Raw genomic sequence first — 21,507 nt, forward strand, 5'->3', positions numbered from 1 at the left:
CTCTCTACATTCCTCGCTCTCTTTCTCTGATATCATTCCTTCTTCTCTGCAGTCAGGCACCAGCCGATTAAAAGCCTTTTACTTGAAAGCTTTGAAGGGAAAGGAGGAAAAGTTCTTCTCTCTTGGGAACCCCAAAATCTCATGAATTTTGCTGCAAAATTATCCTTTCATTCTCTTTTTAATTCTAGCATCTGAGTCCTGAGCATCACATCTAGTTCCTGGACATCATATCTGAGTACATCTGGATCCCTGAGTCTTTGGAGGCAGTTACGAGTAACCCTCTAGTTGTCTGGCTACGACTTAGACAATTTGACAATTCTGCAAGTCCTTATTCGCATCTCATCTTCTTCATTTTGAAAGCCGATCTAAGTTGCGTAATAATTGTATTGGCAGGAAGGGGGTCATCTATCTTGTTTAACTCATAGCTACACTAAACAAATATGAATCAATCAACCCAGCTTCCCCTCCCACCCCCTATGAGTTTGGAGTGCATATCAGAAAGCTACCCCTTCCCCCCCATTTCATTACTATGTATACAAGAGAAACCGCGGGTTGTATCAAACTGCCTAAAGGAAGATTACAGTGACATTTCACACAAAACCTGCTGGTCAGCCTGAAAGCTCACATCTCCTCGGGGAAGGAGGGGGCAAGAGAGGAGGGCCCCTTGATATTCCTATCAAGTTGCGAGTGCATGATGTATTTCAATGTGATTTTCCTAATTGCTGCATATGCATGCAAAAAAGCGATGAGAGTTACTAAATGTTTTTTTTGTCGTGTGCGCGTTCTTCCTGGGTTGGTGAGGAGGCTACCAGTGCAACGAGTGTGTGATATAGGTTTATTCCACCACTGATGTAAATTCTGAGAGGCGCTGAGCCAAGAACAGGCTTCCCTGGGTGAGGGAAGCAGATGAGAAGTTTCCACTGATGTACACTCTTTCCACTCTCCGATATATGTGAAGGGAACCTGAGGGGAGTACCGCATTATCGGAGGTACCGACCTTCAGATAAGATGTTAAACTGAGGTCCCTTCTGGCTGTTAAAGTGAATATTAAAGATCCCAAGGCACCAGTTTCTCCCGGTGCTTTGGTCAACGAATCTCCCAAATACAATTGCCCATTCACTGGCTTCATGGCTGTCGCACACGCTGCCTGTCCTTCTCATTGAGACCCCAGGAGTTGGACTGAGGACCCAGGAAGCTTGCAAAGAGTAATAGAGAAAATTAGGTAAGCTTAGCCCGCAAAGTGAAGCACACGTGCGTGTGTGTGTTTGTGTGTGTGAAATGACAGACGATAGATTTCACCAGCTTTTCCTGAGCTCTGAACAAAGGACAAGATGGATGACGGGAGCGCTGGGGATTGAGCAACAGATTGACCACTAAGTGACTTAACATTAGGCAGTGCAGCCTGGCGCCAGGCAGTGCAGCCTGGCGCCAGCCAGTAAATAATTGCACAAATTCTGCACCTTGTGATGGTGTTCATCATGATAATCATTTCATATCCTCCAACCTTGTCCCCCCACCCCACCCGCCAATATTTCTTCAAAAACATCACAAATTAAGATTCTATAACGAGCAGGTTCAAGCCAACACAGATGGCAATTCACAAACAATGAGCAGTTACGGACGGCGTCGAGTGAATGCCAACAATTACGCTTGTTATACCCACAGGCGGGAAGATAGCAACAGAAAATATTCATAAAAGTAGGAAAACAACATGTAAAAAATGCTGGTGTTTGTGAGTGGAAGCCTTGGCTTTGGCCTTTACCTCAGACTGCTGACTTGCCACGGCGCAAGAGCAGCAGACCTGCCATGGCCAAGGCCATAGCCACTGTTAACCCAATGAAGAACACTGAGGCGGACCACAGTGGCTTCGGCTGACCACTTAATATCGTTGCAATTTCTGATGGGATGATGTTGGTGAGGTTCAGCATGTAGCCCAGGGTCCAGCCGATTTCAGTGTTATCAGCCTGCCATAGAAACAAGGGAAAACATGAGCAAAACTATCGCGGTCACAGGGATCCGATTTTAGAGGAGGGATTGTCGGCCAGGAGAGAAACCCGCTTCTCATTCACTGAATAGTCCCGAGTGACCTGTTCCTGCAGCAAATAGTCTTACCTTCTGTTGAAAGATGATATTGTTCCATGTCCTGGAGTCAAAATTATAGGCATCAACCAGCAAGGTATAGATTTGGGTTGCAGAGAGACAGTAATTCTGCAGATATTTAACCTTTTGCTTTGGGTAGCTTGCCTTGACCTGCAAGAGCCCAAATATTGGATTCATTTTAATGAGGCGTTTTAATGTGGTTTAGGTGTCGCGAGGATTATCAGCAGGAATAATTATAAAGCAGTTTAAATTATCCGGATAAGATGGGAAACATGAAAATATCAGAATGGTTAAACCAACCATCCAAACCTGGGCATCCTTAGCATGAGAATTACTACAAGCAGGTAGCTATACACTAACCCTGTTTCTACCCTGGAGAGATTGCCCTGCTCACCAGTGCCTGAAATCCTCACCTCTTGCCACTCTCGAGAGCAGAATTCTTTGATGGTTTTATTTACAGTGCTCAGCGAAGGGTTTCCTGAGGTTAAATTAAAAAAATCGAAGGTGTAAAAAAATGCAGAGAAGGCCTGAGGAGAAAGGAAAACGCGAGTCAGTCAGTCAGCAACAACAACAACAACTTGCATTGATATTGTGCCCCATCAGTGCAGCGTCAGTGCCAGGATGGTGGTGGGGGCAGGGGGGGTTGTGACCGTAGGTACGGTTGAATAGGAAGGTCTTCAGGCACGTCCTGAAGATGGGGAAGAAAGGGGCAAGGCAGAGGTCAGAGGAATGAGTGTTCCAGAGTTTCGGGGTGTAGTGGCTGAACGTGCGGCCACCGACGGTGAAACGGAGGGAACGTCCAAATGCTTCTGAGAATATGAGGTAACAGAAGAAAACGAGGTCACAAATTCAGTGCAGGACTCATCATTAATGCTGTGTCAGCATTTAGATTTACTTCTTTACATTCTATACACGATACAATATACAGTAAACTCCTGATAATTTGTCTGGGAAAAGGGTTCAATGACGGGTTATCAGGTGTGACAAGTTAGGCATAAGTTTAATTATATAAATAAATGTGGCCGGGATATTGACATCGGAAAAGTGGAGGCTCACCCTCTCCTTGCTTAATTTACCTATGGTACACCATGGCATCAGTTGGTGATATTCCTTAAGAAACCTCCTGTTCTTAAGCATTGTGATAGGTTTCTGCACCTGTCAGACATCCAGCTGACCAAAAGATTTCTTTAGCGCCATCCCTTGTCTGGCCCAGGAGCGCAAGACCCATTCGCAGGCAACAAAACCAAGTTGAACAAGATGTCTTACAAAGAATGGCCCGTTTATTGGCGGCTGATAGACTCCATCAAACGCACACGTCTGGCTTCCCCCACATGCAGTAAAGTTGAAGAGCGTTTTCACTGCTTCGCGACACTCTCCTGGTTTTCCTGTTCCAACGAGAGCTATAATTTGGGTTCCGTCATAAGGTAAGGGTTTCTGATCTGAAGTACAAGGACTGTCAAAGATGGAATCCAGAGTCATGTTGGACTTGAATCCCTTCAGGTAACAGGGGATCTCAATGAGATCTGTCAAGTTCTTCCCCTGTCGAGACAAAGTGACATTACAGTATTAAGGCAATAATAATAATCCTTGCATTTGATATAGCGCCTTATCACGTCTTCGAGACATCTCAAATTCGTAGGCGTACATGGCAGGCAGATTGAGCAGAGCAATATCCCACAAAGATACATAAAATGACTGACTAATTTATGTGGGGGATTGTTTCCCAGGACACCGGGAAGAAACTCCCTTTCCTTTTCAAATAATGCTGTGGGATCTTTAAAATCCACCAGAACAGGCATAAGGGACTTAGTCCTGTAGCTCGCTTTGCAAGTGAGAGACCTGAGTTCAATTCCAGGCAGAAGGCGAAACCTTGGGCAAGTTTCCTTACTCCACACAGAGCCTAATAATAATCCCTCCAAAACCAAAAACAATAATAAATTGGTCATTTTCAATCTACGACCATTTGTGAGACATTGCTGTGCGCAATTGGCTGCCGCGTTCGCCCACAAATATACAGTCAATTCACTTTACAGTATATTCTGTGAAGCGCTTTGGGACGTCTAGAAGACGTGAAAAGCGCTATATCAAATGCAAGGATTATTATTATTATTATTATTAGTGTTATCGTCACTTCTGAAGGACGGCACCTCCACTAATGTCGCACAGCACACCCACTACTGCTCTGTCAGCCTGGACTGTGAGCTCAAAGTCCCAATGTGGGGCTTCAACACACAACCCTCTGACTCAGAAGGTGAGAGCGTTTCCATCTCAGCGAGACTGACAGGCAGCTGTGGTGTGATCATTCCATGACGTTCGTGAAAAGTCACCCTTACAATCAATTGCACCTCATTTACAAGGCATAGAATGAGTCACAGAGTTAGCCATCTCAGTAAACAAAGGTCACGGCACCTGCAGCTGCATTGCAATGTGCTTCTTCTTGAAATGCTGCTGGCCGTAGCAGAGGTAGCTATGGGTGTAGATGATGTAGTTGTAGCCGTAAAGTTTAAATCTGACGTCTGTGGTCTTGTCTTCAATGGATTCTTTTGGAGTGAAGGTTATTTGAGTGGAAGCTCCCCCCAGGTCCAGGGCTCCGTGGATGTTAGCAGACTCCGGGTGTGTCCATTTACCATCAAAAGAATACTGGATCAAAAGGGGGAGAAAAAGAATTCCAACAACAATATTTTAGTAATAAAATCAGAAGTCGCTGGGAACACACAGCAGGTCAGGCAGCTTCTATGGAGAGAGGAAAGTGAGTTAACGTTTCAGCGCAATAACCTTTCATCAGCAATATTTCAGTTATAAGAATTTTACTTTATATTTCTTGCAAATGTGTAACGAATTCCCCAGAGGGAAACGGTTTCATACAGCAGCTAACTCCATCCTCTTGGCTCTCATTGGGTGCTCTCCGAGTCCTACCTTTAAATGGGATCCTTCTCTGTAGGTCTGAAGCATATACCTTTTCCTGAGAGGGTGCAGAAAGTGACCGAATTTCATTCTATACAAGAGCAGCTCATTCTCCACAAGATTGGTTTGGATGAAGAAATCTCTTTGGCTCATTTTATCTCAGCCTTCCAGAATGCCCACCCTAAAACTTAGAAACCTAGAGTTCATTGACTTTATGTCAGACATCAGTCAGAAAAACTGTGGTCTTGGAATCGAGGGGAACATAAGAATTTGCAAGGCGAAAGAAGATCAAGGTCCATCCAGTTCACCTTTCACCACCCTGGCAATCAAATGCATGTCCAAAAGTATATACAGTATCCCAAGATATTATTTCATAACAGAAATCTATCTAATTTGTTCTTGAAAGAATCAACACTCTCTGCTTCCACCTAGGGAGCCTGTTCCATATGTTTACTAGTGTAGTGTTTCCGCAGATTTGTTCGGAATTTAACCCCCTTTCAATCGCAGACCATGTCCTCCGGTTCTAGTGTTCACTGCAAGATAAATTATCCAGTCCCGTTAGAATCTTGAAGACACATCGCCTCTTAACCTTCTCTTCTCTCCAGCGTGAACATGCCCAGTTTACCTAATCGCTCCTCATAGTCCAGCTGAGAGATAAGGTTTGGTATCACATATGTGAACATGCCTGCAGATGATATCACCGATAACCTCAGCACTACAAGCTACACCTTACCTAATAGAAGTGTATCTTAGCTATATAGATGCAGAGTGTGAATAAAGCAAGTGTCTCGAGTCTCACAGAAATGGACAATTTCTCACCTTGATAAATGAGTTCAGGAGATAGTTGATAGTTGTCCATCCATATGCTCCCTCTTCCATCCCAGATATGATCCTGGCTCCTTGGAATTTAAACGGATAGGATTTGATTGTTTTCGAAACTTCTTCAAGAATCATGTCAGATTTTGTCTCATTCTGAATCCTATTTTTGGTGGAGGGGGAGGGAAAGAAATATACCCGAAGGTTATTCAAATCTTGTCTTTCTTGCTTGATAGAGAATCTGACAAAACAGGAAACGTTTCTCTCCTGATGGTACAGACGCTTAATTGGACTTCTCAAAGCGCTTTACAGGATTTATTGTATACTATAATGACTGTATTTATTAGACGATCTGCGGCCAATTTGTACATAGCCGTGGCCCACGTAATATAATGAAGTGAATGTTATTTTATTTGAGAAATTGTTGCCCAGGAAATCGATAAACTCCCTTCTGGAGGGTGAGAGCGCTATCAACTGAGCCAGACTGGCACCAAATGTAACATCTAATACTGCTTACACAACTCAGAGCAATGAACTCAGCACTGGCCAGATGTAAACTTGATATTGCATTTCTTATCTGGATGGACAGTCTCAAATATTTTGTTTTGGCCAGCCGGGTGTCTGACACATGTGGAAACCCATCCCCATGCTTAAGAGTATCCAAACCAAACTCAGAATTCCATGCATCCCACCTAGGAGATGGATTGTTGGAATGGAATGCGCACTCTCTTCCTGGAGGGATGTATCGTGCTTAATTCCGGAAACTATTAGGTGCTGGTTGGCTGAGCCAAGACTTGGGGACCCCAGAGTGTACGTTGGGATACTGCTGGAGTCCAACCAGCTAAAACCATATAGCTTACCATTGATAGCACCATCTGGCAAGCTTTCCTCGTGCTTGTCCAGATAGGTCCATCCTACCCGTTATGGCTTTGGCTTGTCGGATTAACAGGAGCTGAATAAAGACATTACTCTGCTTCAGAAAGCTTCCAGCATCAATAAATGGCAACTTTCTTGTACTGAAGTAAGAGTTTTAAGCGAAATAATTTAAAAAATGCTTTTCCCACAGTCCCTGATGCCCCCAGTAAGAGTTTCAACAGCTCTGGACAGACCATATGGGAATAAGATCCAGAGATCACCAGGAATTAGATTCCAAAGACAACGAAGGAACAGGATGTATAGACCGCAAGAGAGTAGGAGCTGGTGATAGGGTGAGTGAGGCCAAGTCCATGAGTGGAGGGAATGAGACATGTATTCCCTCAGTCTATCTTTTCCCTGTTTGTGCAGCATTTATAATAATAATCCATAAAAAAGAATAAATATAGATGCAGTACTGTACTTGAGTAAACGCATGCCAGCTGTTGCTCCCAAATATATAATCGTTTCCTTCTGACTCTCGACTGGAATGTAAGATGAGACATTGTCCAAGCAGGGTCTCAGCGACTCTCCAGCCTTTGGTGGATTCTCGGCATAACCCGAAATGCCAGGACCTGCAACCACATTCACCCAATGTTACAACAACAAATTACACTTGCCCTTCACATCGGAAAGACGTCCCAGGGCACTGGATAGGCAGGGGTGGGTGGGGGTGGGAGGGTATCTGAAGGCATGATGTTAACAGTAAAAACAAACAAATCAACGTGTACTGTTTCTGTGCAAACAACGAGTGAAAAGCGTTTAAGCTTTATCTGATAAGCAAGTCACATCTAGGATTCCAATGACCCATCGATTCTTTTGATACCATCTCTATATCTTATCCCAAATTGTGTAAGTACCTTGTTAAACATCTGGGTTTGATTCTATTCTAGCTCCATTGAGTTGCACTGTTGAAATAATATTGACTTTCTCAGCACATTGGACAATCCATATACCCTTGAAGAAGTGCATACCGTTTACTTCACAGTGGTGTAGTTGACTGACAATTCCAGTTCCGTTCTGTTCATCTGCCGGCCAGTGGTAAAGAAATATCGAGGTGTGTGTTGATCCTGCGTCAAACACCATTCCATACTACAATGAGGAAAGAGACTAGAGTTAGTCAGCAATCACCAGCTCCTCATCATCAGTCTCCACTTCCTTCAGTTATCCTTCATGTACTATGTTCTTTTTGGTACTATTCTGTCCAGTATTAGAGGAGCACTGCATTGAATATCCCAAACTTTGATCGAATTGATTATTGTACAATGATTATCAACTATTGATCAATCAATTGCTAATCATGTACTTATTAATATCATTAAGCGTATAATGTGTTGCACTTTAGACAGAAAGAATTTAAGGGGTGTTGTCCTTTGGATGAGATGTTAAACTGATTTCCTGTCTGCCTGTTCAAGTGGACATTAAAGATTTCGAGGAACTATTCAAAAAGAGAAGTGAGTTTCTCTCTCCCAGCGTTGTGGCCAACAAGCCCCCAGATAAAAATGGTCACTCGCTTCATTACTGTGGGACATTGCTGTGTACAAATTGGCTGCCTTATTCACCCACAATACAAGATGTTAAATATTCCATTGGCACTACTTAAAAACAGGATAGTTTCTCCCAGTCTCCTTGCTAGCATTACTTCAGATAAAAGTGGCCATTCACTTCATGGCTGTTTGTGTGATACTGCTGTGTGCAAATTAGCTGCTGCATTTACCTAAAAATAGATAGTCACTCCACTTTACAGAAAACTCTGTGAAGCACTTTGAAACACTATGACGTTACTGGTACTGTAACAAATGCAACAAATATAGTTATTACTTCAATAATCAACAACACCCAACAATTTATCATTTACTTATTAATGTAATTCATGTAATAATTAATCATTTAATGTGTTGTACTTTAGACGGAAATAATTTAAGGACGTTATAAACTGTCTATGAAACAGTTTAAATCCAGTGATGATTTACTAAATATCATTTCGGTTGTGAAGCTGTGATGAATCCAAGGTATAAAATCGGAGGATATTTTCAGTGTGTGTTGGGGGGTAGATTTTCCGTCACACCAAATCACGCGCTTCAATTATTTCACAGATTACATCCAGGTTGCAAAGCTTAATGTTATATTGATCTTCAATGCTACAAGATCTTCAATGTTGGGGAAAGGACACAATCATAAAGTCACTTTATACCTCACCCCCAGTGCTGCATTGGAGTGTCAGCTTATACCATGTGATTTCAAATCCCTACCTGGGGGCTTGAACCCACAACCTTCTGACTCAGAGGTGGGAGTACTACCACTGAGCCAGCCTGACACACAATCCCTGGTCAAAAGAGCGGTCAAAGAGGTAGGTCTTGAGATGGACATTGGATGAGATGATTGAGGGAGGGAGGGAGGGAGGGAGGCAGGCAGGCAGGCAGGCAGGCAGGGAGGGAGGGAAGGAGGGAGGGAGGGAGGGAGGCGAACTCCGGGATGGACTTCCAGAGAGTGGAAGACAGGCTAAAATCCTGACCACCAATGGTGAGACGAAGCACATGGTGCACACTGAGCAAACTGCAAATAGCTTTGCATGAGGATCTACAATCTTCATTCTCTAATAGCAGATAACAATTGGTTACTGTTGTTGAGTCCCAAATGTCTTGCCTTAGAAGTGCTTTAGAAGCCCTGGGAATTGAAGCTTCTCGTAACCACAGAGGATATTTGAGGCTTTCTGCCTATTCATCACACCAGATAAAAGGAGTATTTTTTTAGAGAATGACAATAAGTGGCTAACATGCAAACTCTGTAATTCAATTGCTCTACAATGTACAGACACTTTTTGGAGACAATGCGAAAGGCACAGATGATTGCTTGTTGACATTTGTACAAACAAAAGGGTTTCCTCATTGACATCAGTATGGAGTAAGAAAGACAGTCCCCGCTGAAAGAGCTTTTTAATCCTCTGTTTAAAAGTTACAGCAAAACTTTACTCCCATCTCGGTTTCAAACCTTTTGTAAGTCCGATGGTGACATAAGCATCCTCTCAACTGCACGGAAGGAGCTCTGTACTGCAACACAGTGCCGCATAACTGACCTTTACGGTTTTCTCAAGGATAAAAATCTAGATAAGGACACACTGCACAAGGAAATGTGAGCTGACTACAGGAAGATATCTGTTGATCCAAAAATGGGAGAACTTGCCTGAGTCACGCTTAAACTTTGGTTGGCTGAAATGCAGCCAATGACGATTCCAGCTGTAAAAACGAAGCCTAGAGCTCCTCAAGAGAGAAGAGTAATATGTGTAATGTATAACCTAGAGAGGTTCCATGTTGCATTCCTTCGGTCACAAGAAACATTTGATGAAAAAGCTCCTTTGTCCTTCCAGAAAACCCAACCTATTGTCCTTCCATAACAACATCAAGTTTGATGTATCTGAAAATATTGTTCTGGTCTGTGCTTTTTGACCTCCTCCACTCACATTCTGAAATGCACAACACACACGCACACACAAACTCAAACTCTCACACACAAACGCAAACTCTGTCACACACACACACACACACAGTCACACACATTAGATAGATGAACTGACCTTTCTTCCAGGAGGGAGCTGCACCTCTTGAATTCCGACCAGACTCAGGATCAAGGCAATTATTCCCGAGGTGATCACGAACGCAATCAGGCCTCTGGTGATAAACTGTGTGTTACTAAGCTTCATTTTGAAAAAAAGCTGCAGATTGAAAGGAGAAAAATTATATACAAGAGTTAAACAGGAAAAAGATTACCACCATGTATCTAACGATCTACAGTATCTAAAACCACAATTTTTCTGTTGAGAAAAAAATGTTGTTAGATTGCAACTCTAGACTGCAGTCAATTCGCTTTGCAGTATATTCTGTGAAGCGCTTTGAGATGTCTCGAAGCTGTGATAAAGAGCTATGTCAAAATCAAGGATTCTTATTATTATATTATTAACTCAGATATTTGTAATAAGTGCAATGTGGCAGGAGCCAAATGCTAATTTGAACTTCAAACAACTTTGTTAAAGACAAAGTTTTCACCCTGCCTGGGAATCAAACCCAAGTCCTCTCGCTTGCGAGGCAAGTGCTCTAACCAATATGACTCAGGATTCAATACATACCTCTCTAAAGCTACTCTCTGAGGTGTCGTTTTAATAACGAAAAGCCTTAGTTTTTCTCATTATTTCTCATTGCTCATTACTCTTACACTGGGGATCAGCCTTACCAGCTCCAACAACACACTCACTAACGTCAGAGCCTGGGGAACCCGCTTAACCGATAACAGGCATGAATAATACATACAATAAATAATTCAGGCTCTTATACAAACATAGAATAACCTACAAGACCCTCCAGTCATACTTGCCCCCATCTGTGTCTCAGCAGCACAAGAGGGCACAGGTTCAGAGTTCACAGGGTCAGAGGTTTTGGCTTCAAGTTCCCATGTCGTGACTTTAAAATTGTCTGATACTAATGCAGTGCTGCATTATTGGGGGTGGCATCCTTCAGATGAGATGTTAAACCGAGGCCCAGTCTGCCTGTTGTATAATCTAGCAATTGTTATTATTTCCCTATCCTCTAGTCTATTTGTGTGACTGTAAAAGACTTGAGGAGGTCATAGACAGACGAGCGGAATTTTCTTGTAACTTTCTCAGCCTTGGGGTTTACGCAATCTAATACTTGCGTATATCCATCACCGATGCTTAAGAGTATCCAAACCACACTGAGAATTTCATCCCCACCTTCAGCCCAGAGCTGAAATGTTCACATCTCGGCTGAAATTCTGCAAATTTCTTTACTATCCCTTTTTGATATTGTAACAATCCTTACATTTGACATCATGTTGTCTTCGAGATGTCTCAAAGTGCTTCACAGGATTTTACTGTGAAACGTGGTGACTGTGAACGTACAGTCTGAGTCTTGTGCCGTGTCAAGTTCAATGGCTTGACCGCCATCAGCAACTTTCCAGTTCAAAAGCAAATGAAAGCAAATGACTTCTACATCCAGCCCTTCGTTCCTGTGGTGTCCTGTAGTCTCGTGGCTGGTGCTCTCGCCTCGCAAGCCAGAGGAGCCGGGTTCAATTCCCAGGCAGGGTGAAGCCTTAAGCAAGCTTCTTTACTGCACAGGCCTCTGTTTACTCAGCAATAAATAGGAACCCGATTGTTAGTCAATTGTTGTATGGCTTTCCATGGGTAATAAATAATTCCTTCAAAACAAATTGGCCACTCAATCCACGTTTGTGTTTGAGGGACACTGCTCTGTACAATTGGCTGCCGCGGTTCACGCACAAAAAGTATGCAGTTAATTCACTTTACAGTATATTCTGGGAAGCGGTTTGAGACGTCTCGAAGATATGATAAGGGCTATATCAAATGCGAGGATTATTATTATTATAATTGTCCTCTGGTGGCCAGTCCAGTAGTAAGAGCCACACTTGAACAATAATAATAATAATTCTTGCATTTGATATAGCGCTTTTCACGTCTTCTAGACGTCTCAAAGCGCTTCACAGAATATGCTGTAAAGTGATTTGACTGTATATTTATGGACGAAACGCGGCAGCCAATTGTGCACAGTAGCATCCCCACAAACAGTCGTGGATTGAAAATGACCAATTTATTATTGTTTTGTCTTGGAGGGATTATTACTAGGCGTGTGGACTAAGGAAACTTGCCCAAGGTTTTGCTCTGCCTGGAATTGAACCCAGGTGTCTCGCTTGCAAGGTGAGTGCTCTAACCACTGAGCTACAGGACTATTACCTGATGACGTCAACTAATTACTGGCCCTGAGTTACGTACAAATCAGCTCTGTGTATCTTATCTTCATACAGATTATAAACATCATGCTCCTCAGTCATTATTTCACAACTCTCCATAAATATTTCAATGAGTGCGTTTCTTGTCCTTATTTTTCCTGTACATACACAATAAGATTTCCAATCAATCTATTTTTTGCGCAACTAGTAACTCACCTGAGACTTACTTGTTGTTAAACAACACGTGCATTATTGCAGCCTATCGAGTCAGCCCTCTGTGATGGTCTAAATTTTTTTGGGGTGCGGCGGGGGGAGGGGAGAGAGCTGTTAAGAGAACGAGTTAAACATTGTGCAGCAGCCACAAGAGGAAGGACATGGTTTGTGGAGAGGAGGGTACAGCTTAGGTTACAATAAATTGATGTGAATGGGTGGGCGATTCAAAGCAAATTCTGATTCCCCGGCACGCAAGCTAGCCTCAGATGAGTCAGTATTGGGCCAGTGACGGCATTAACCAGGTTGAATAGTAAATCTCGTTGTGTGTGTGTGGTAAAGATGGGCAGAAATTGCTCAAAATAAACATGCAGCTGTAAATTATCACTAAATTATTACCATTATTAAGATGAGGTGCATCCAAATAGTGTAACTAAATAATGCCTGTAGTGTTGCAATCTATTGACAAAACAGCGACTTGGACTTATAAAGGGACTTTTAATGTAAGCTAACATATTGAAATGCTTCAGAGGCAGAGTGGAAACAAACTGCGGGCAATCCCATTTCCTCAGTACAAACTTTGTCTAGATGCGAGACTCACTCCTCTCACCGGTGCCTGAGTCATACCATTTGCCAAAGCCCACTCACAAGATATATTATAAGTCTAGCCTCCGTGTATTTGTAGACGAAACATTGGGACTTTGAGCTCAGTCTAGGCTGACACACCAGCACAACGCAGTCAGGAAGTGATGTATTTCATCCCAACTAGTTTGAGCCTGCATTCTTCCTGGTTCCCCATCTATACCTCTCTATTTTCTTCTCTCTCATCTATACATCACATTTCTTCTTAAATACTTTGAGGGCTTTTGTTTGCATTGGTTAGAACACTCACCTCACAAGCGAGAGGACCCGGGTTTGATTCCTGAGCAGGGCAAAACGTTTGGCAAGTTTTCGTACTCCACACGCCTCTGTGTACCTAGCAATAAGTAGGAACCCAGTTGTTCGTTGATGGGCTGTTCAAATCCCTTTGAATAAACAAGTAAAAATAATTTGGTCACCCAATCCATGACTATTCGTGGCTGCCCCATTTCGCTCACAAAAATATATACAGTGAATTCACTTTGCAGTATATACTGTGAAGTCGTTTGGGACATCTCGAAGATGTGATGACGTGCCATATCAAATGCAAGGATTATTAGTATCATAACCTTTGCAACTACAGTAGTGACCTTTCAGGCAAATTGATGAGTCATTAAAACCTGTAGAACTGGCTCAGATGAGATCACTCTGGCCTCTGGGCTGGAAGGTTGTGGGTTAAAGCCAAATAACAGTACTTCAGCTCACGGTCGGGCTGACACTCTAGTAGAGTACTAGGGAAGTACTGCATTGTCTGAGGCGTCATCCTTCAGATAAGACTTTAAGCCAGTATAAATAACACTGATTAAATATTTCTTGATTTATGGCAACTCATGAGAATATTTGGGGTGGGGCACTTCCAGATGGACATCCCCTGCAGTAAACAAAGATTCTGTCTGTCAGTTGAGGTTAAAGATTCACTTAGGCTAATAGAAAAGAGAAGGAAGCTTTTCTCAATGTTCCAGTCAATGAATTTCCAGATAAATCAGTCATTCACTTCAAGGTCATGTGTTGTGCGCAAATTGGCACAAGGTTCTAAAATAAATTACATGTAGGATTTTTTTGGGGGGTCAGCCAGGTGTTTGACACATGCGGGAACCCATCACCCATACTTTAGAGTTTCCAAACCAAGCTGAGGTTTCCATGTATCCCATCTACACATGGAAATCCTAGCGATGGATTGTTGGAATGGAAAGCACCTGGTGGGATGCATCCTGATTACCTAATGCCAGAAAATATTAGGCACAGGTTGACAAGAGAAAAGGCTTGAGGATCCCTTAGTATGCGTTGGGGGTACTGCCGGAGTCTAACCAGCTAAAACCGCATAGATTATCATTGATATTGCTTTCTCTGCTAAGACCATGCTATCCGTTAGGGCTTTGGCTTGCAGGGTTAACAGGAGCTGTGTGGGATGACTCCCTGCCCCCTGCCAATGACTGGTCTGCCCTTCCAGGTCATGCCGACGAGCCTGTGCTGTCATCAGCAGTGCCCCGGAATACTGCGGACCTGCCTGGCTCAGGAACCAGACCAGAGACTGCCACAGAGGGCTGGCTCGATTCCCACAGTCCATTGTCAGGTATGTCACCTTGGAGCCAGTTCAGCTCCAAGGAGATCCTGCTTACCTCCCCTGCAAGGAGGATGGTCACTAGTTGGTCATTCGACATCCGACAAGTATGAGTTTGATCCCTCACAAGGTGCATGGTAGGTGCCAGGAACTCCCTACGAGCTTCCCGGTGGGCAAAAAAGTTCAGCATGAAATGCGTGAAGAGCATTGCCACCGTCTTCCTGTCTGCAGCTCGGGCACCCATCCCTTTCCATCGAGCGATGGTTCCACCAATTGGAGGGTATTAAGGGACAATAAATACATTAAAAAATATTAGTTGCAGCTGATAAAATTTGAAACCTTTAGTGGGAAACCCGGGTGTTAGATCCTCAAACAATACAGAAGCTAATATTCAAGCTTCAAGACGATTGTCATTATCTTTTCTTATCATTCTCCCACTTCTCAGGAAGCTATTCGGTGCCTCCACAATCAAGAGGAAATGACCTTTCACAGAAACAAAGGGCAGTCAGAGAGAAAACAAAGGCGTGACAGATTCCTGACAGAGCCCAGGATACTTGGAACAACTCTCACAGCCAACTCTCAGTGTTGGTGCGTCAATTGTTTTTTTAAAAAAAATAAAGTTGGATAAGTATCTGACTTGGACCAGGTCTGAAGATCTAGACAGACAGGATCAAAACTTCCATTCAATAAATGAAACCTGTGCTGCTGGGGCCATGGAAGTGTCACCTGTGAAGTACAGCAGGCAGGGGGTTGAGTCGCAATAATAATAATAATAATCCTTCCTTTCAGCCGATACTCCCCGAAACTTTGGAACTCTCTCCCCCAATCCCTCGCCTTCCGCCCCCACCCCCACAACCCGCCTTTAGATCACGATTAAAGATTTTCAACTGTGCTTATGGTCATCTCCTCCCTCCACCCGACTCACTGTTAAGCACCCTGAGACGCTGCTCTGCGGGAAGGACGCTATATAAATACAAGTTGTTGCCATTGTTGTTGATGGACTTTCTTACGTTTGGCTCCAGAGAGGGACAACATGCTTAGCTCCCCTCAAGGTCGAATATTCACTACTTGGTCAGAACTAGTGGGAAGTACGTTGTTGTTGCATTTGTTGCTGTGGTTGTGGATGGTTAAGACAGAGTGAAATTTCAAAGTGGATGTCTGCCAAATAAAGCATCCTATAGAATTCTGTTGTTGTAGGAAGTGATATAATAATAATAATCATAATAATCCTTGCATTTGATATAGTGCTTTTCACGTCTTCTAGACGTCTCAAAGTGCTTCACAGAATAGACTGTAAAGTGAATTGACTGTATATTTGTGGGCGAACGCGGCAGCCAATTGCGCACAGCAATGTCCCACAAACAGTCATAGATTGAAAATGACCAATTTATTATTGTTAGGGTTTTGAGTGGAGAGTAGAGAAGCTCAGGAGGGTGGGGGGGGGATGAAGATGACCAAAGTGGGCGGCGGGAAGAGGGGTGAGGTTGTCGGATTCCTGGATGGAGTTCAAAGGATGGGGACATAATGGCACTGACAGGAGCTAAGTAGAAGAGCCTCAGTCTTCTTGATATTCAATCGAAGAAAGAAACCAGTTGAATGTCAACTCTTCCAGGAACTTGACGTCTGACAGATAATCAATCAGAATAGTAACATTCTTGGAGATGTGGAGGGAGTGAGATCATCCACGTGCATATGGACATTATTCACATACATTTGGGAATGGGGGGGGGGGGGGGGGGGGGAGTAAGGAGTGGGTGGAGATCTGGTGGAGTATAAACACCAGCTGAATAGCATGTCTATGTAAAGTCTATGTAAATATGCTCTCAAGTTAAGGGCACAAACCTACACAATCTCTCCTTGTATTTATATAGTGCTCTTCACGAGGGGTAGAGTCTCAGAGCGCTTAACAGTGGCAATCTCCTCCTTACTCACCCGTCTCTCCTCACTGCTCCACCATTTCTCAGTAATGTTCTTACTAGACCTTAATGCTGTATAAACAAAACAATCTTCTTATGAAAACCACGGCATTTCCCATCTCTAGATGCATACTGTGCAATAGTCACCCAGAGATATTTTATCCACATTCATTGTGTGTATATAGGGAGGAAGCGCAGGGAGAAATGGAAACTCCCCATAGCCGAAAAAAGGGTGAGAACTCTGAGATCTTGTGTCATGTAGCTTAGTGTTTAGAGCACTCGCCTTGCAAGCGAGAGGACCTGGGTTCGATTCCCGGGCAGGGCGAAATGCTGGGCAAGTTTCCTCACTCCACAAGCCTCTGTTTACCCAGCAGTAAGTAGGAACCCGGGTGTTAGTTGATTGGCGGATCGCTTTTCCAGCAGTAATAATTCCTTTAAAAATAAATTGTAAAAAAATGGCGGATGGTCACTCTATCCACGACTATTTGCGGAACAATGCTGTAAACAATTGGCTGCCGTTTCTGCACACAAAATATACAGGCAATTCATTTTACAATGTATTCTGTGAAGCTTTTTAAGACGTTTCGAAGATGTGATAAGGCACTATATCAAATGCAAGGATTATTATTATTATTATTATTAACACAGAAGGAGACCATTCGGCCCATCTTGCCTGTGCCGGCTCTTAGAAAGAGCTATCCAATGAGTCCCACTACCAAACTTTCCCATAAACTTTTTCCTTTTCAAGTACTTTCCCTTTTGAAAGTTATTATTGAATCTGCTTCCACCACACTTTCAGGCAGTGCATTCCAGTTCGTAACCACTCTGTGTTTTTAAAAAAAAACACAATTCTCCTCATCTCCCCTCTGGTTCTTTTGCCAATTATCTTAAATCTGTGTTCTCTGGTTACAGATCCATCCGCCATTGGAACAGTTTCTGCTTATTGAATCAGTCAAAGCCCACCATAATTTTGAACGCCTCTATTAAATCTCCCCTTAACCTTTTCTACTCTAAGGAGAACGAATTTCTTCCAATTGGAGAAGATGGTAATTCTCTTCTGCCCTAATCTTACCCAGTCAGTCTCTCACTCACTTTACTCCTATTACACCTCTAACCAGTCGCTTCACTCCAGGCACGTTTCGCCCACAAAATACACAGTCAATCCGCTTTACAATATAAATAATAATAATACTCCCTGCATTTCTCAAAGACATAATAAGGCGCTGCAAATATAATGCCTTATTACATCTTCGAGACGTCTCAAAGCGCTTTACAGAATATGCTGTTGTGAATCAACTGTATATTTTGCGGGCAAAACGCCCAGTTCTGTGAAAGGCTTTGAGATGCCTCAACAACATGATAAGGTGCTATATCAAATGCAAAATGCAAGTATTATTATTATCTTCCAGTCCGACCTGCCCTTACCTTTTCCTCTCAGTTGCGTCCTTGTTAGATTACTCTATTTTGTGCCCATCTCCATTGCAGGTGGTTATCAAATGTTACTCTGTATGGTGTTGGTATCATCACCGATAGCAGTAAGCAGTTGCTCAACTGATGTCCTCTTTTAGGTATGCAGTATTCCACTTGAAATCCCACAGCTGCTCTTGAAACCTTTCACGTTATCAACCTGAATGGTAAATACACACAGCGTCATGTTGTATCCAGGTTTCCACAAAGATTAGATCAAGTGCAACACCATTGTGTCAGATTTCCTGGAAAATGATCAGCCAGCAGAATTTATAAAACATTGAACAGCAGAATTTGACTTACAGGCAATTCTCTCTCTCTCTCTCCTTCTCGTGCTTGCTCACTCTTTCTCTCTCAGCAAGTTGCGTGTGTCACTGAGCAAAGGTTGATGATCCCCAATACAACCCCCCGCCTATCAAACCAAGGCTTTTGTTAACCAATTGCATACACCTTCTGTCAAGAAGGGACCTCTCTAGTACATTGACCAGTCGATTGATTTACTGTGCCTTTAGAGTTCCCACACAGAGGGTGAAGTGGGGAAAGTTACTGCAGAAAGTTTTGACAGGTTAATTACTGTTTAATCCAGTTAATCGCTGAGCTTCAGTTATCTCGTTTTCAGGAACCAGCTGTAATATGGGGCAGGGCACTGCATAAACATAGTCATAGTATTAAATCTTAACAGGAAGTTGCTTTCGTCTGATCACTGTAAAGGCTGGAATGTACAGACGTATTTAAGATTGCACAAGAATAAAGAGAGAGATTGGGGAAGTTGAGAGACATTTCAGAAGTTGGGTGCAAAGACTGGGAATGGCAAGTTAGCTCCATGTGACAGCTGGAACTTCTGCATTTTAGTTGGCAAGAGTATGTACGAGCAGGCTTTATTTACACTTTCCTGTGGATTTCTTTTGTTCTGTGTTTGATAGAAACTGCAGAGCGATAGATGCTACTTGGCTAGTCCGCAGCAGCCACTAAAAGATTTCTTTTGAATGTAATGTTAATGAAGCATAATGTGTTAACCGCAGAATAGTCCTGACTGAACGCAACTATAAAAAGTTCTGCATTCTCACAATCAGCCTCCTTTATGGTTACTCTGAGGGAAGACGATAAAATTAGCCACTTTTACCGAGGGATTTGTGAGATGGCCCCATGACCACACTGGTGCATGAATAAGCCATAAATTAGACAGAAAGGATAATTTCTCATGTATGCAATAGGCATGTCAGAGACTCCTCACTCTTCTTTGATGAAATAGATGCTGGGGATGTTTACCACAAACCAGCAGATGGAATTTATTACGACCTTTGGCACTGCAACTCCTCACAAGAACATGCACACATGGGGGAATCCTTCAGTGTTTAAGATTATTTAAACCAGAGTTACACGTATTTGCCAAACTTACACATGGAAATGTTCCGGTGTCTGGAATGGAATGCCCCGTCTTCCCGGAAGGATGCATCCTAATTCTGGGGAGTAGAAGTTGCCAAGATCTGGGGACCCCAGAGTGTGCTTTGGGATAGCGATAAAAAAAAAATCCCTTAGTTTGCTATTGAGAGCACTTTGTGGCAAGTTTCATCAACCAGCAACTTGCATTTAAGACGGGCAGGCAAGCTTCCTGCTGTTTTTACAGCAAGGACAACCCTACCCATCAGCGTTTGGCTCGTGGCGTTAACAGGAGCTGAATGGGAAGAATCCCTGCCTCAATGACTGCTCTGGCCCTCCAGGTCCTGCCAATGAATTAGAAAATGTTGACCACATCTCAGGAACCAGACTAGTGAGACTGCCACAGAGGGTTCACCCAGATAATAATATCCTTAAAATCCTTGCATTTGATATAGCGCCTTATCACGTCTTCGAGACGTCTCAAAGAGCTTCACAGAGTATACTGTAAAGTGAATTGACTGTATACTTTGTGGGTAAAACCCCACACGTCAGCCACACATCTCTACCCATTGAATAATGGTTCCACCAGTTGGAGATGCGGAGCTTGAGTAGCTTACACTTACGCTCCTGGCAGGCCAATGAAGGATGAAGAATCTAAGTTCTCAATATATGAATGTGTGTTCACAAACTCGGACTCTAGGTAATGCCTTCCAGCAGCTGTCATCCCAAACCTCAGAGTCTCCCCATTAGCTATTCCATACACATCTGTCTTCAGCATGGTGGGAGGATCTATACAAGATAGCTTGTGACGTGCTAGCCACATTTTTGTTATAGGGATCCAAAGTCCAATGACGCTTACAAGGTTTACTCAACAACAACAGCTCAATCCAGGTCCTCCTATGATGGGCTTGCATCAGCCATAAAGCTCCAGCCTCATTATTTAAAAACAAACACAAATCCACCTCACTGCTTAGCCTTGGGCTTTGCAAACAGAAACCCCTCTGCTGCACACCCAGGAGCTCAGCTATGAAGAAGAACTATTTGGACATGCACCTTGTATGCCATAAGCTTAACCATCAATTGGGGCCTTGCTATCAGTCAATCAAGAAAGAGGAGAGAACTTCTGACCAGGGTACCCAATGCCATCTTTTTGTGAACCCACCCAGTTTACTCCAGGAACTTAAAGGAACTTTAGGTTAAAGAAACTTAATGATATTGCTTACCTTTCATTGATTTCTTGCTATCTTTCCTTGTGCCTAGTAGTCTGATCAGCGGAATGCCTGATTTCATCATATACTGTTGGTGAGTCCAAAACAAAGGGGCCCCATAAATATAAAATAGCTAATCTAGCTAATTTAGGGGGAACTTTTTTTGTTGCTCAGCAGGTGGTGAGAATGTGGAACTCATTGCCAGAAGCTGTGGTCTAAAGAGAAACCATGAACATATTTAAGAGGAAACTCAATGTAAATACGAGGGACAAGTCCATATAAACGCCAACATGTACTAGTTGGTCCAAATGGCTGTACAGTCTATATAATGCTGTGTAATGTAACAATAGCCTCTCTGTCCCAAATTTTATACCAGACAGCATAGCAGCAGATGGATTTGCATCCATCTTTGTACAAAGCAAACATGATCTGTCCAACATTACAATCATTACCTTCCGCTACCGGCAGTCTCATAAACATAAACACCAATCACTCGGGCACATCCTAAATAATATGCATTTGCATACGGCGAGCCAGCAATAAAGCCTTTGTCTGGGTATCAGCAAACGGCTTCCTATTACACATATATAAGACATTGCAGGACTGACGGGTGTCAAACACAAAACTAAAATATTTG

At 43.0% G+C, this 21,507-nt stretch overlaps 1 protein-coding gene across 4 annotated transcripts; it reads right to left on the minus strand.

Moving 5' to 3' along the window:
• Positions 1-1,469: 1,469 nt before the first annotated feature.
• On the minus strand, positions 1,470-20,983 carry LOC103182999 (ectonucleoside triphosphate diphosphohydrolase 8). Of its 4 annotated transcripts, none has more exons than XM_007900202.2 (11): positions 20,886-20,983; positions 18,241-18,442; positions 10,307-10,444; positions 7,707-7,824; positions 7,157-7,307; positions 5,824-5,983; positions 4,510-4,740; positions 3,367-3,639; positions 2,514-2,627; positions 2,113-2,250; positions 1,470-1,964 (listed from the first exon to the last, which is right to left on the minus strand). In XM_007900202.2, the coding sequence occupies exons 3-11, from the start codon at positions 10,430-10,432 to the stop codon at positions 1,764-1,766; spliced, it is 1,512 nt and encodes a 503-aa protein (XP_007898393.1). In that variant the 5' UTR covers positions 10,433-10,444; positions 18,241-18,442; positions 20,886-20,983; the 3' UTR covers positions 1,470-1,763. The 4 variants fall into 4 exon arrangements, with proteins under 4 accessions (XP_007898393.1, XP_007898392.1, XP_007898394.1 ...); XM_007900201.2 differs by lacking the exon at positions 20,886-20,983 and adding an exon at positions 18,586-18,904; XM_007900203.2 differs by lacking the exons at positions 18,241-18,442; positions 20,886-20,983 and adding an exon at positions 13,592-13,611.
• Between the last annotated feature and the right edge of the window lie 524 nt (positions 20,984-21,507).

This window comes from Callorhinchus milii, unplaced genomic scaffold (assembly GCF_018977255.1).
Source record: "Callorhinchus milii isolate IMCB2004 unplaced genomic scaffold, IMCB_Cmil_1.0 Scaffold8, whole genome shotgun sequence".
NCBI lineage: Eukaryota > Metazoa > Chordata > Chondrichthyes > Chimaeriformes > Callorhinchidae > Callorhinchus > Callorhinchus milii.